We start from the raw sequence: 15701 nt of genomic DNA, 5'->3' as shown, positions 1-15701 counted from the left end.
TGGACGTTGACTGCAAATAATCCCTTATATCTAATTATAGTGGACAAAACATTATGAACACCTGCTCTTTCTATGACATGAATGGTCCACCACCCGAAGGACATCCAGCCAACTGGACACAACTGTGGGAAGCATTGGAGTCAACATGGGCCAGCATCCCTGTGGAACGCTTTCAACACCTTGTAGATTCCATGCCCCGACGAATTGTGGCAGAAAGGGGGGTTTTATACGCTCAGTGTTTACGTGACCTTTTGAGTCATTGGTATGTCAGTATGACAAGGGGTTTTATATTGCCATCTAGTGGCCGGTATGAGGTCAAAAATCCACCAGAGCCAGAAAGCCATCCCGGGTTTTCTATCCAACAGCACGACTAACTACAGTCGCTGTCAAAAAAACACATTCCACGTGACCGCCTTATCTCAGCTGTTATTCGTTGGCCGAAGCACAACGCTTGAACATCATCACAACTGCAGCCAATCGCAGTAAACAAGGAAATGTTTCTTTCGCGCTCTGTCCCGAACATGAGCAATGCAAAGTTCTGCCATTGCTACATGTTTATGCCTTCCATTCGGTCATAGACTTCTAACTCATATTTCTCACCATGGACGGTGCATTGACTACTGAGCATAAGGAGGATGGGTCTTTGCGGAGGAGAAAGACAGAGGACGAAGGAGAGGATCAGATCGGGAGCAAGTTGTCAAAAACGGAAAGCACCGGGTAACTTTTTTTTGACAGCTGCCACTTCGTAGGTTGTGTAGGCCTCCCTCTGGGCTGCTGATAAGTAGAGTTGTGTAGGCCTCCCTCTGGGCTGCTGATAAGTAGAGTTGTGTAGGCCTCCCTCGGGGCTGCTCTGGGCTGCTGATAAGTAGAGTTGTGTAGGCCTCCCTCTGGGCTGCTGATAAGTAGAGTTGTTTAAGTTCACAGAGCACACAACTCAACATTTTACAGCAGCTAGAATAAACATAATGATTTAATCAATCACATGCAATGATAAATAAAATGGTTTAAACGAATACAGTACTGAATTTCAAACCCTTGCTTAGCTTCACACATGGTCTCTGTATGGTACTGTATGCTATGGTACTGTACTCTATGGTACTGTACTGTACTCTATGGTACTGTACTGTATGGTACTCTACTGTATGGTACTGTACTCTATGGTACTGTACTGTATGGTACTGTACTGTACTCTATGGTACTCTACTGTATGGTACTGTACTGTATGGTACTGTACTGTACTGTATGGTACTGTACTGTATGGTACTGTACTGTATGGTACTGTACTGTATGGTACTGTACTGTACTCTATGGTACTGTACTGTACTCTATGGTACTCTACTCTATGGTACTGTACTCTATGGTACTGTACTGTATGGTACTGTACTGTACTCTATGGTACTCTACTGTATGGTACTGTACTGTATGGTACTGTACTCTATGGTACTGTGCTCTATGGTACTGTACTGTACTGTATGGTACTGTACTGTATGGTACTGTACTGTACTCTATGGTATTGTACTGTACTCTATGGTACTCTACTGTATGGTACTGTACTGTATGGTACTGTACTCTATGGTACTCTACTGTATGGTACTCTACTCTATGGTACTCTACTCTATGGTACTGTACTCTATGGTACTGTACTCTATGGTACTGTACTCTATGGTACTGTACTCTATGGTACTGTACTCTATGGTACTGTACTCTATGGTACTCTACTCTATGGTACTGTACTCTATGGTACTGTACTGTATGGTACTGTACTCTATGGTACTCTACTCTATGGTACTGTACTCTATGGTACTGTACTCTATGGTACTGTACTCTATGGTACTGTATGGTACTGTACTGTATGGTACTGTACTGTATGGTACTGTACTCTATGGTACTGTACTGTACTCTATGGTACTGTACTCTATGGTACTGTACTGTACTCTATGGTACTGTACTGTACTCTATGGTACTGTACTCTATGGTACTGTACTGTGCTCTATGGTACTGTACTGTACTCTGGTACTGTACTGTACTCTATGGTACTGTACTGTACTCTATGGTACTGTACTGTACTCTATGGTACTGTACTCTATGGTACTGTACTGTACTGTATGGTACTGTACTGTACTCTATGGTACTGTACTCTATGGTACTGTACTGTGCTCTATGGTACTGTACTGTACTCTATGGTACTGTACTGTGCTCTATGGTACTGTACTGTACTCTATGGTACTGTACTCTATGGTACTGTACTCTATGGTACTGTGCTCTATGGTACTGTACTGTACATTCTAAATGTATTTGTCATATTTCACCAGTTTGGAGTCTTGCTTGGATGAGCCAGTTGAGTTGAGAAGTGTTCATGAAGTCATCAAGTATGGAGCCTCGTCTCTGCCAGGTTGGTACAGAGTATAGACTATATAACAGTACAGAGTATAGACTGCATAACAGTACAGAGTATAGACTGCATAACAGTACAGAGTATAGACTGTATAACAGTACAGAGTATAGACTATATACAGAGTATAGACTGTATAACAGTACAGAGTATAGACTGTATACAGAGTATAGACTGTATAACAGTACAGAGAATAGACTGTATAACAGTACAGAGTATAGACTGCATAACAGTACAGAGTATAGACTGTATAACAGTACAGAGTATAGACTGTATACAGAGTATAGACTGTATAACAGTACAGAGTATAGACTGTATAACAGTACAGAGTATAGACTGTATAACAGTACAGAGTATAGACTGTATACAGAGTATAGACTGTATAACAGTACAGAGTATAGACTGTATAACAGTACAGAGTATAGACTGTATACAGAGTATAGACTATATAACAGTACAGAGTATAGACTGTATAACAGTACAGAGTATAGACTGTATACAGAGTATAGACTGTATAACAGTACAGAGTATAGACTGTATACAGAGTATAGACTGTATAACAGTACAGAGTATAGACTGTATAACAGTACAGAGTATAGACTGTATACAGAGTATAGACTGTATAACAGTACAGAGTATAGACTGTATACAGAGTATAGACTGTATAACAGTACAGAGTATAGACTGTATACAGAGTATAGACTGTATACAGAGTATAGACTGTATAACAGTACAGAGAATAGACTGTATAACAGTACAGAGTATAGACTGCATAACAGTACAGAGTATAGACTGTATAACAGTACAGAGTATAGACTGTATACAGAGTATAGACTGTATAACAGTACAGAGTATAGACTGTATAACAGTACAGAGTATAGACTGTATAACAGTACAGAGTATAGACTGTATACAGAGTATAGACTGTATAACAGTACAGAGTATAGACTGTATAACAGTACAGAGTATAGACTGTATACAGAGTATAGACTATATAACAGTACAGAGTATAGACTGTATAACAGTACAGAGTATAGACTGTATACAGAGTATAGACTGTATAACAGTACAGAGTATAGACTGTATACAGAGTATAGACTGTATAACAGTACAGAGTATAGACTGTATAACAGTACAGAGTATAGACTGTATAACAATACAGAGTATAGACTGTATAACAGTACAGAGTATAGACTGTATAACAGTACAGAGTATGGACTGTATAACAGTACAGGGTATAGACTGTATAACAGTACAGAGTATAGACTGTATAACAATACAGAGTATAGACTGTATAACAATACAGAGTATAGACTGTATAACAATACAGAGTATAGACTGTATAACAGTACAGAGTATAGACTGTATAACAGTACAGAGTATAGACTGTATAACAGTACAGAGTATGGACTGTATACAGAGTATAGACTGTATAACAGTACAGAGTATAGACTGTATAACAATACAGAGTATAGACTGTATACAGAGTATAGACTGTATAACAGTACAGAGTATAGACTGTATAACAGTACAGAGTATAGACTGTATAACAGTACAGAGTATAGACTGTATAACAGTACAGAGTATAGACTGTATACAGAGTATAGACTGTATAACAGTACAGAGTATAGACTGTATAACAATACAGAGTATAGACTGTATAACAGTACAGAGTATAGACTGTATAACAGTACAGAGTATGGACTGTATACAGAGTATAGACTGTATAACAGTACAGAGTATAGACTGTATAACAGTACAGAGTATAGACTGTATAACAATACAGAGTATAGACTGTATAACAATACAGAGTATAGACTGTATAACAATACAGAGTATAGACTGTATAACAGTACAGAGTATAGACTGTATAACAGTACAGAGTATAGACTGTATAACAGTACAGAGTATGGACTGTATACAGAGTATAGACTGTATAACAGTACAGAGTATAGACTGTATAACAATACAGAGTATAGACTGTATACAGAGTATAGACTGTATAACAGTACAGAGTATAGACTGTATAACAGTACAGAGTATAGACTGTATAACAGTACAGAGTATAGACTGTATAACAGTACAGAGTATAGACTGTATAACAATACAGAGTATAGACTGTATACAGAGTATAGACTGTATAACACTACAGAGTATAGACTGTATAACAGTACAGAGTATAGACTGTATAACAGTACAGAGTATGGACTGTATAACAGTACAGAGTATAGACTGTATACAGAGTATAGACTGTATAACAGTACAGAGTATAGACTGTATAACAATACAGAGTATAGACTGTATAACAATACAGAGTATAGACTGTATAACAATACAGAGTATAGACTGTATAACAATACAGAGTATAGACTGTATAACAATACAGAGTATAGACTGTATAACAATACAGAGTATAGACTGTATAACAATACAGAGTATAGACTGTATAACAATACAGAGTATAGACTGTATACAGAGTATAGACTGTATAACAGTACAGAGTATAGACTGTATACAGAGTATAGACTGTATACAGAGTATAGACTGTATAACAGTACAGAGTATAGACTGTATAACAGTACAGAGTATGGACTGTATAACAGTACAGAGTATAGACTGTATACAGAGTATAGACTGTATAACAGTACAGAGTATAGACTGTATAACAATACTGAGTATAGACTGTATAACAATACAGAGTATAGACTGTATAACAGTACAGAGTATAGACTGTATAACAGTACAGAGTATGGACTGTATACAGAGTATAGACTGTATAACAGTACAGAGTATAGACTGTATAACAGTACAGAGTATAGACTGTATAACAGTACAGAGTATAGACTGTATAACAGTACAGAGTATAGACTGTATAACAATACAGAGTATAGACTGTATACAGAGTATAGACTGTATAACAGTACAGAGTATAGACTGTATAACAGTACAGAGTATAGACTGTATAACAATACAGAGTATAGACTGTATACAGAGTATAGACTGTATAACAGTACAGAGTATAGACTGTATAACAGTACAGAGTATAGACTGTATAACAATACAGAGTATAGACTGTATACTGAGGCTCTGAGTTTCAGAAGGGTTTTCATGCTTAGTTAATGACAGGACAGTGGAATGATGAAACGGCTCCAACACTCTGGTTACAGTGATACTGGCCCTGTTCCTTCAGCTCACCCACCTGTTCCTTCAGCTCACGCACCTGTTCCTTCAGCTCACCCACCTGTTCCTTCACCTCACCCACCTGTTCCTTCAGCTCACCCACCTGTTCCTTCAACTCACGCACCTGTTCCTTCAGCTCACCCACCTGTTCCTTCAGCTCACCCACCTGTTCCTCCAGCTCACCCACCTGTTCGTTCAGCTCACCCACCTGTTCCTTCACCTCACCCACCTGTTCCTTCACCTCACCCACCTGTTTGTTCACCTCACCCACCTGTTCCTTCACCTCACCCACCTGTTCGTTCAGCTCACCCACCTGTTCCTTCACCTCACCCACCTGTTCCTTCAGCTCACCCACCTGTTCCTTCAGCTCACCCACCTGTTCCTTCAGCTCACCCACCTGTTCCTTCAGCTCACCCACCTGTTCCTTCACCTCACCCACCTGTTCCTTCACCTCACCCACCTGTTTGTTCAGCTCACCCACCTGTTTGTTCAGCTCACCCACCTGTTTGTTCAGCTCACCCACCTGTTCCTTCAGCTCACCCACCTGTTCCTTCAGCTCACACACCTGTTCCTTCAGCTCACCCACCTGTTCCTTCAGCTCACCCACCTGTTCTTCCAGCTCACCCACCTGTTTGTTCAGCTCACCCACCTGTTCCTTCAGCTCACCCACCTGTTTGTTCAGCTCACCCACCTGTTCGTTCAGCTCACCCACCTGTTCGTTCAGCTCACCCACCTGTTCCTTCAGCTCACCCACCTGTTCCTTCACCTCACCCACCTGTTTGTTCAGCTCACCCACCTGTTCGTTCAGCTCACCCACCTGTTCGTTCAGCTCACCCACCTGTTCCTTCAGCTCACCCACCTGTTCCTTCAGCTCACCCACCTGTTCCTTCAGCTCACCCACCTGTTCCTTCAGCTCACCCACCTGTTCCTTCACCTCACCCACCTGTTCCTTCAGCTCACCCACCTGTTTGTTCAGCTCACCCACCTGTTCCTTCAGCTCACCCACCTGTTTGTTCAGCTCACCCACCTGTTTGTTCAGCTCACCCACCTGTTCGTTCAGCTCACCCACCTGTTCCTTCAGCTCACCCACCTGTTCCTTCAGCTCACCCACCTGTTCCTTCAGCTCACCCACCTGTTTGTTCAGCTCACCCACCTGTTCCTTCACCTCACCCACCTGTTCCTTCAGCTCACCCACCTGTTTGTTCAGCTCACCCACCTGTTTGTTCAGCTCACCCACCTGTTTGTTCAGCTCACCCACCTGTTTGTTCAGCTCACCCACCTGTTTGTTCAGCTCACCCACCTGTTTGTTCAGCTCACCCACCTGTTCCTTCACCTCACCCACCTGTTCCTTCAGCTCACCCACCTGTTCCTTCAGCTCACCCACCTGTTCCTTCAGCTCACCCACCTGTTCCTTCAGCTCACCCACCTGTTCCTTCAGCTCACCCACCTGTTCCTTCAGCTCACCCACCTGTTCCTTCAGCTCACCCACCTGTTCCTCCAGCTCACCCACCTGTTTGGTCGCCAGGCAGACCTGAAGACACAGTAGTCAACCGTATTCAGTGAAAACTCAAATGTTACCTGAAGCACAAAGAACGGACCAATCTGTGCCTTTCCCTTACAGCTAAGCATTATGACCCGGACACCACCGAGCCAATCAGCACCGGCCTCCAGTCCCTGGAGGAGCTGTTGTCGTGGAAACGCAGCGAGGCCAATCCCTTCAACGTGGCGACGGTGCCCCTGGCCAATCGGGAGCCTTCTTTGGCCAGCACGCCGCACCGGACTCTGGTGAGTCACGACATGATGGGCGGATACCTGGATGACAGGTAGGTTGACCTCTCACCTCTGAACTCTTGCCTGTGAACAATGAACTGCCATGTCTGTTGTCGTCATGACGTCAAAACAAGTAGATTTGTTTTCACACTCATGACTCTTCTACGATAGGCTCTTTCTAAATTCTCACATAACAACGTACTCATTGTGTTGGAAGTCGCTTTGGATTGAAAGTGTTTTGACTAAATTCCCTCTGACCTTTGACCCCTGACCTCTCCCCCCAGGTTTCTGCAGGGAGCAGAGTCGGATGCTCCCTATGTGTTCTACCACTGGCAGTACATCGACGTGTTTAACTACTTCAGCCACAACATGGTGACCATCCCCCCTGCCGTCTGGACCAACGCTGCTCACAGACACGCAGTCATCGTCCTGGGTGACACTCAAAGGGGCCACGTCCCAATAATCTCTCTCCTTCCTCCTGAAGTGTGCACTTGTTCACTACTCCCCACGAATGGGAAAACATTGGATTGGTGTATAGATGGGGGGGGGTAAAGAGGGAGTTTTTTTTATAACAGTCATTTCCTGTCAAATCCCTGAAGGAAAGTGAATAAGTGCACACTTTGGGAGAAAGCAGAGATTATTGGGATTCAAGAATACCCTTGTTATTTTTTTATTTTTTTACAGATACCCTTTTCATATTACCGAGCTGAACCGAGCCCAAACCAAGCTGTAGGGTGTAAGTGGGCCTGGTAATGTGTAGTGAAGCATGCTGAAAGGGAAAAGGTTCATTCTGGCCGGCCCAACAGTGTGAAAGTGGTACAGTATTCGGTATGCAGTACTTTATTTTACTACTGGTTTCCACCAGTGTGTTCTCTGCCTTCACTCAGAGGAACTGGTGTCTACACTCCTACTGTGTGGGAGAGACGGGGCTCTACTTTCTCAGCCAGTCGAGAGGTTTACTTTCACTTTTAAAACCTCTATTGTTTGTGACCTTCAGGCTTTAGTCTGTGGTTTTCACATGTCTCACTGTGTACGTGACTGTGTGTGTGTGTCGGAGTGACTGTCTCACTGTGTACGTGACTGTGTGTGTGTGTGTGTCGGAGTGACTGTCTCACTGTGTACGTGACTGTGTGTGTGTGTGTGTGTCGGAGTGACTGTCTCACTGTGTACGTGACTGTGTGTGTGTGTGTGTCGGAGTGACTGTCTCACTGTGTACGTGACTGTGTGTGTGTGTGTGTGTGTGTGTGTGTGTGTGTGTGTGTGTGTGTGTGTGTGTGTGTGTGTGTCAGAGTGACTGTCTCACTGTGTACGTGACTGTGTGTGTGTCGGCGTGACTGTCTCACTGTGTACGTGACTGTGTGTGTGTCGGAGTGACTGTCTCACTGTGTACGTGACTGTGTGTGTGTGTGTGTGTGTGTCGGAGTGACTGTCTCACTGTGTACGTGACTGTGTGTGTGTGTGTGTGTGTGTCGGAGTGACTGTCTCACTGTGTACGTGACTGTGTGTGTGTTGGAGTGACTGTCTCACTGTGTACGTGACTGTGTGTGTGTGTGTCGGAGTGACTGTCTCACTCAGGTCATATACAGTAAGATGTACAGTATAAGGGGTTGAACCTAACAGCATTACATTCTAATAGTTGACACAATGTACATGACAACACTAGCCTTCTATATCAGACAGCATTATATTCTATGTGTTCGATTCACATCTGAAACGGTTGGAACGTCTTCTACAGTACTGATAGGGCTCATGTTAAGAATATAGGTGCCGATCTGACGGACTCAAAGTCACACTGCTGATTGGTCTGTTTGAGTTCCACATTGACTGATCGACGGCTGTGATTGGCTTGTTCTCCAGGCACCTTTATCACTGAGTGGACGGACGGGGGGAAGATGTGCGAGGTCTTCCTGAAAGAGGAGGAGTCTTACAGGGCCGTAGCTGATAGGCTGGTTCAGATAGCCCACTGTTACGGCTTCGATGGTTGGCTGATCAACATCGAGAACCCTCTCAGTGTGAGTTTTCTAACTTTTAACACTTTGTTATTCTGTACTAAACTCTTGTCTATTGCTGTGCTATAGAGACGTTGGTTTTCATTATGTTGTGGGTGCGTTGAAAAATATCACTATATTCCCCCTCTATTCCCTATAAGTAGTGCTCTATATTCCCTCTCTATTCCCTATAAGTAGTGTGCCATATTCCCCCTCTATTCCCTATAAGTAGTGTGCTACATTCCCTCTCTTTTCCCTATAAGTAGTACCCTATATAGTGCATACGGTGCCATTGGGGATACAACCAGTCTTTACACCTCTTCACCCGAAGACACTTGTTTACTTCTGAAAGGAGTGTACAGGTTAAAGCAATATGGTAGAAACAGCAATAATTAGCTCATCTGTTGTCTGCTGTGCTGAACCCAGAACGTCAACAATGAAAAGTCTCCTTTAGGCCTATAATCTCCCTGTTATACTGACGTCTATTACTGTGCTATGAACACAGTGGCCTGCCACATACAATGTGACAACAGTGCAGCCTTAATGGGTCCTGGTCTAAAGTAGTGGACGAGGGGACAGAGGGGTTCATTTGGGAAAGACGTTGATGATTGATAACATGTATGTACCCTGCCCTCCGTCTCCTCTCGTGTAATTAGGAGACAGCTGTGAAGAACACTCCTCTGTTTCTACGTTATCTGACTGACCAGATGCATGAGAGAGTCCCTGCTAGTATGGTGTTGTGGTATGACTCTGTCCTGGAGAACGGACAGCTCAAATGGCAGAATGAACTCAACCCATCCAACAGGTAGGTGGACGGGGGAGAGGAGGTGAGAGAGGGGAGGAGGAGAGGGAGGGAGGGAGGGAGGGAAGAGAGGGCGGAGAGGGAGGGAGGGAGGGAGGGAAGAGAGGGCAGAGAGGGCGGAGAGGGAGGGAAGAGAGGGGGGAGAGGGAGGGATAGAGGAGAGATGGAGGCAGGGGAAGCATGGCATTGTGGTATCAATCTGTCCTGGAGAACGGACAGCTCAAATGGCAGAATGAACTCCTGATCCAACAGGTAGGTGGACGGGGGAGAGGAGGTGAGAGAGGGGGAGGAGGAAAAGGGGGAGGGACTGGAAAATGTGGATAGGGAAGATAAGGAGAACTTTTACACCTCTCTCTCTCCACTCCCCCCTTCACCTCTCTCTCTCCACTCTCCCCTTCTCTCAGAGTGTTTTTCTCAGCGTGTGATGGTATCTTCACCAACTATAACTGGACAGAGCAGAGCCTGGAGGGAATGAAGGCCTACTCAGCTGCTCAGGGCCGGCTGGCGGACATCTTTGTTGGGGTGGACGTGTTCGCCAGGGGAGACGTGGTGGGAGGGAAGCTGGAGACTAACAAGGTTAGAACTGGGAGGGGGGGCGGAGGGGGAGGGGCGGAGGGGGAAGGTCGGGAGATGGTGGGAGGAGGGTGTGTGTGTGTCTTCATAAAGAAGTGGAGTTTATTACGGTGTATGTGTTGTGTGATCATAAAAAAGTGGTGTGTGCTCGTAACAATATATAAACATCACTCCCTCCCTCTCTCCCTCCCTCTCCCTCCCCCTCTCTCTCTCTCTCTCTCTCTCCCTCCCTCCCTCTCTCCCTCCCCAGGCTCTGGAGCTGATTCGTAAACATGACTTCTCTACGGCCATCTTTGCTCCAGGCTGGGTGTACGAGTCCATCCCAGACAAGACTGCCTTCAGGAAGGAACAGGACAAGTGAGATGAACTTCTACTGTCTGATGTAGTGCCGTGGTTGTTTTGGGGATTTTGTCTGATGTAGTGGGATGTTATATCGAACGCCACACTGTAAATGCCTCTGGGAAATATGAAGTGATGCTGTCTATCTAAGGACTGTAGATGAGTATAAGGCATGTAGCTAACATCTGGTGCTAACATCTGGTGCTAACATCTGGTGCTAACATCTGGTGCCATGTTTGTTATACATGGTCCCTGGACCCTGTTGAATAAACTAATAAAATAGACTATATTTTCTCTCTTATAAAAGCGCTCACTCATACCACACGTAGCATAGCTACAGTCGAAAGTGACCCTCCTATGTCATATCCTACAATGTCACATCCTGTTTCCTGTGTGCAGGTTCTGGTCTCTCCTGTCTGACTTCCTGTATGTCCACCGGCCCTCGTCGCCCCTCCCTTTCGTCTCCTCCTTCTGCCAGGGTGCTGGGACCAGCCTCTACTGGAGGGGACAGGTGAGTGAGTGAGTCAACCAATCAGCTGACGGGTTCTATGTCGAGAATATTCATAAAATTGCCCCCACCGTGGCTGCCTGGGTATTGTGATGCAATACTTTCCATGACAATGTAGAATTTTCATTCAAATGATGTTAACGTGGCTCATGCAATGTAATGTATTTGTCAGTTGAGTTGTATCAACAAATCACAGCACATACTGATGGGTATATTTCCTGCTTTTACTTCCTGCTTTGCTCCTATGGGTACACTCACAATGGCTGCCAGTCCACCCATTATGCTATAATTGACTTGAATGGGGACGCCTGTTCTATTCATTTTATTTCTATGGCAGCACATGCAGTCAGGAGAGGAGGAAGGGAGAAAATGTGTTCAGCGGTTATTACAGAGACTGCGGTCATTTGGCTGCCCAATTATAGGCGTCTAAAATTCCCTGACTGTCACACTACTAGTAACAACAAAGATCTGGGTCTTCTTTGGAATGCATTGTACTGCAATATGTATCATTGAATGGGTGTCTGTTCTACTTGTGTTCTGTAGTTGCCCTCTGACCTGTCCTGTGTGTCTGTCTGCTGGGTTGTGTAGCGTGAGGTGGATCGTAGCTGGTTCAACCTGGATGCCCAGGAGCTGCAACCCCTATACTACAAAGAGACCCTGGAGGGGGAGGGCTGGCTGAGGACCCAGGGCTGCCCCGAAGATGCCTGGAGCGGAGGCAGCTCTCTGCTCGTAGAGGGCGTCCTACCCTCCACGCTGTCTAAAGTCTGCGCCAGGTAGGGGAGTGTGTGTTCATGAGGGCTAGTATATTCCTCTTACAGCTTTAAGGATTCAAATGCTATGGTCTCCCTCTCTTCCCCTCGCTCCCTCCCTCTCTTCCCCTCGCTCCCTCCCTCTCTTCCCCTCGCTCCCTCCCTCTCTTCCCCTCGCTCCCTCCCTCTCTTCCCCTCGCTCCCTCCCTCTCTTCCCCTTCCCTTCGCTCCCTCTCTTCCCCTCGCTCCCTCCCTCGCTCCCTCCCTCTCTTCCCCTCGCTCCCTCCCTCTCTTCCCCTCGCTCCCTCCCTCTCTTCCCCTCGCTCCCTCCCTCTCTTCCCCTTCCCTTCGCTCCCTCTCTTCCCCTCGCTCCCTCCCTTGCTCCCTCCCTCTCTTTCCCTCGCTCCCTCCCTCTCTTCCCCTTGCTCCCTCCCTCTCTTCCCCTCGCTCCCTCCCTCTCTTCCCCTCACTCCCTCCCTCTCTTCCCCTCGCTCCCTCCCTCTCTTCCCCTTCCCCTCGCTCCCTCCCTCTTCTCCTCTCTCCCCTCCCAGGATATTTTCTCTCCAGGTGCCTCTATCCTCCAGGGTCTTTGTGTCTCTGATCTATAAGCCGTCTCCTGGGGTCTCTGTCTCTCTGGAGTTAAAGACTGCTGACGCTACACTCTGCACACACAGAGGTGTTCAGGATATACCTAGTGAGTCATATCACACACAGTTCAGGATATACCTAGTGAGTCATATCACACACAGTTCAGGATATACCTAGTGAGTCATATCACACACAGTTCAGGATATACCTAGTGAGTCATATCACACACAGTTCAGGATATACCTAGTGAGTCATATCACACACAGTTCAGGATATACCTAGTGAGTCATATCACACACAGTTCAGGATATACCTAGTGAGTCATATCACACACAGTTCAGGATATACCTAGTGAGTCATATCACACACAGTTCAGGATATACCTAGTGAGTCATATCACACAGAGGTGTTCAGGATATACCTAGTGAGTCATATCACACAGAGGTGTTCAGGATATACCTAGTGAGTCATATCACACAGAGGTGTTCAGGATATACCTAGTGAGTCATATCACACAGAGGTGTTCAGGATATACCTAGTGAGTCATATCACACAGAGGTGTTCAGGATATACCTAGTGAGTCATATCACACAGAGGTGTTCAGGATATACCTAGTGAGTCATCACACACAGTTTAGGATATACCTAGTGAGTCATATCACACACAGTTCAGGATATACCTAGTGAGTCAGTCATATCACTCACACACATTAGTTGTAATGTGTTGTATTTTTATTGAGGTGTGTGTGTGTGCCTGTGCCTGTGTGCCTGTGTGTGTAGCCAGCAGTGTTGAGCCTGCTGCTTTAACAGAGGACCACCAGTTGGTGAGACAGTTCTCTCAGAGCTGTGGACAGTGGAACCCACACGGATGGACTGTCAGGTAAGAAGACCTCTGTGTGTGTGTGTGTGTGTGTGTGTGTGTGTGTGTGTGTGTGTGTGTGTGTGTGTGTGTGTGTGTGTGTGTGTGCCAGGTGTTCCCCCAGTTGGAGCTGCAGGGCTGTACTCTGAGGGATGTGTGTGTGTTTGTGTTATATAGGCTAGTAATACTGTTTGTAATAACGTGTGTGTGTGTGTGTGTGTGTGTGTGTGTGTGTGTGTGTGTGTGTTCCCCCAGTTGGAGCTGCAGGGCTGTACTCTGAGGGATGTGTGTGTGTTTGTGTGATATAGGCTAGTAATACTGTTTGTAATAACGTGTGTGTGTGTGTGTGTGTGTGTGTGTGTGTGTGTGTGTGTGTGTGTGTGTGTGTGTGTGTGTGTGTGTGTGTGTGTGTGATATAGGCTAGTAATACTGTTTGTAGGTAAGAAGACCTCTGTGTGTGTCAGGTGTTCCCAGTTGGAGCTGCAGGGCTGTACTCTGAGGGATGTGTGTGTCAGCGTGCAGCGTGATGGAGGAGATACGGACACACCCTTCAAATGCCGGGTCGGAGAGATTATGGTGAGAGAGAGAGAGAGAGAGAGACCTTACCACAGAATTACCCGTCACCAGAATCATATCTGTCCCCGACTCTTAGGCCTGGGGCCTCATTTATCAATATTTAGAAACGGTTCTAAAATACGGAATTTAGAATGTTTGTACGCAGAGAAAAAAAGTGTGATTTATCGAACAATCCTATGAGCGTCATAGGCACACCGGTACGTCATAGGCACACCGGTACGTCATAGGCACACCGGTACGTCATAGGCACACCGGTACGTCATAGGCACACCGGTACGTCATAGGCACACCGGTACGTCATAGGCACACCGGTACGTCATAGGCACACCGGTACGTCATAGGCACACCGGTACGTCATAGGCACACCGGTACGTCATAGGCACACCGGTACGTCATAGGCACACCGGTACGTCATAGGCACACCGGTACGTCATAGGCACACCGGTACGTCATAGGCACACCGGTACGTCATAGGCACACCGGTACGTCATAGGCACACCGGTACGTCATAGGCACACCGGTACGTCATAGGCACACCGGTACGTCATAGGCACACCGGTACGTCATAGGCACACCGGTACGTCATAGGCACACCGGTACGTCATAGGCACACCGGTACGTCATAGGCACACCGGTACGTCATAGGCACACCGGTAGGACATAACCGTTGATAAATACCAAGTGTTCTCTGCCTCAGTGGTCGTGCACGACCTTGGCTATTTACATTTTAAAACACCCCTCTGGTCAAAATCCTCCCTTTAAAGCCTGCTGGGAAATACACAGCGCTGTACCAGGAAATACAACCAGACAACCAGAGACTGAAACAGATGGGCCTAGTGTCAGAGGTCGAGTACAACCACAATGTTTGATTGGACTCGCTCAGTTGTGGTTTGACCTGTAAAAATAAAAACATAGCTACAAAGACAGGACCATTAGGACAAGTCAAGTTGCTTTAGCAAATGGCAAATATACTTCAAATGAGTAGCTAGGCAACACTCACCAGTAAAGCCATCCATCCTCAACAGCTCTCTCCTGTAGACGTAGTGGGCCGACACTGTTGTTCTGCAGAATGAACGAGTCGTGTTTCCACCTGGCCACCACATTCAGCAGTAACACTGTTCTACAGAATGAACGAGTCGTGTTTCCCACCTGGTCACCACATTCAGCAGTAACACTGTTCTACAGAATGAACGAGTCGTGTTTACACCTGGCCACTACATTCAGCAGTAACACTGTTCTGCAGAATGAACGAGTCGTGTTTACACCTGGCCACCACATTCAGCAGTAACACTGTTCTGCAGAATGAACGAGTCGTGTTTACACCTGGCCACTACATTCAGCAGTAACACTGTTCTACAGAATGAACGAGTCGTGTTTC

At 45.8% G+C, this 15701-nt stretch overlaps 1 protein-coding gene across 1 annotated transcript; it reads left to right on the top strand.

Moving 5' to 3' along the window:
* The first annotated feature begins 482 nt into the window (after positions 1 to 482).
* On the top strand, positions 483 to 14518 carry LOC129833719 (cytosolic endo-beta-N-acetylglucosaminidase-like). The gene is made up of 13 exons (XM_055898496.1): positions 483 to 717; positions 2313 to 2392; positions 7194 to 7395; positions 7627 to 7775; positions 9200 to 9354; positions 9987 to 10135; positions 10537 to 10708; positions 10956 to 11062; positions 11444 to 11555; positions 12141 to 12325; positions 12853 to 12995; positions 13669 to 13768; positions 14212 to 14518. The coding sequence occupies exons 1-13, from the start codon at positions 602 to 604 to the stop codon at positions 14501 to 14503; spliced, it is 1962 nt and encodes a 653-aa protein (XP_055754471.1). The 5' UTR covers positions 483 to 601; the 3' UTR covers positions 14504 to 14518.
* Positions 14519 to 15701: the final 1183 nt, after the last annotated feature.

This window comes from Salvelinus fontinalis, chromosome 34 (genome assembly GCF_029448725.1).
Source record: "Salvelinus fontinalis isolate EN_2023a chromosome 34, ASM2944872v1, whole genome shotgun sequence".
NCBI classification, from domain to species: domain Eukaryota; kingdom Metazoa; phylum Chordata; class Actinopteri; order Salmoniformes; family Salmonidae; genus Salvelinus; species Salvelinus fontinalis.
Note: the sequence above shows the minus strand (reverse complement) of the source record. Positions and strands in the feature narration are given on the sequence as shown.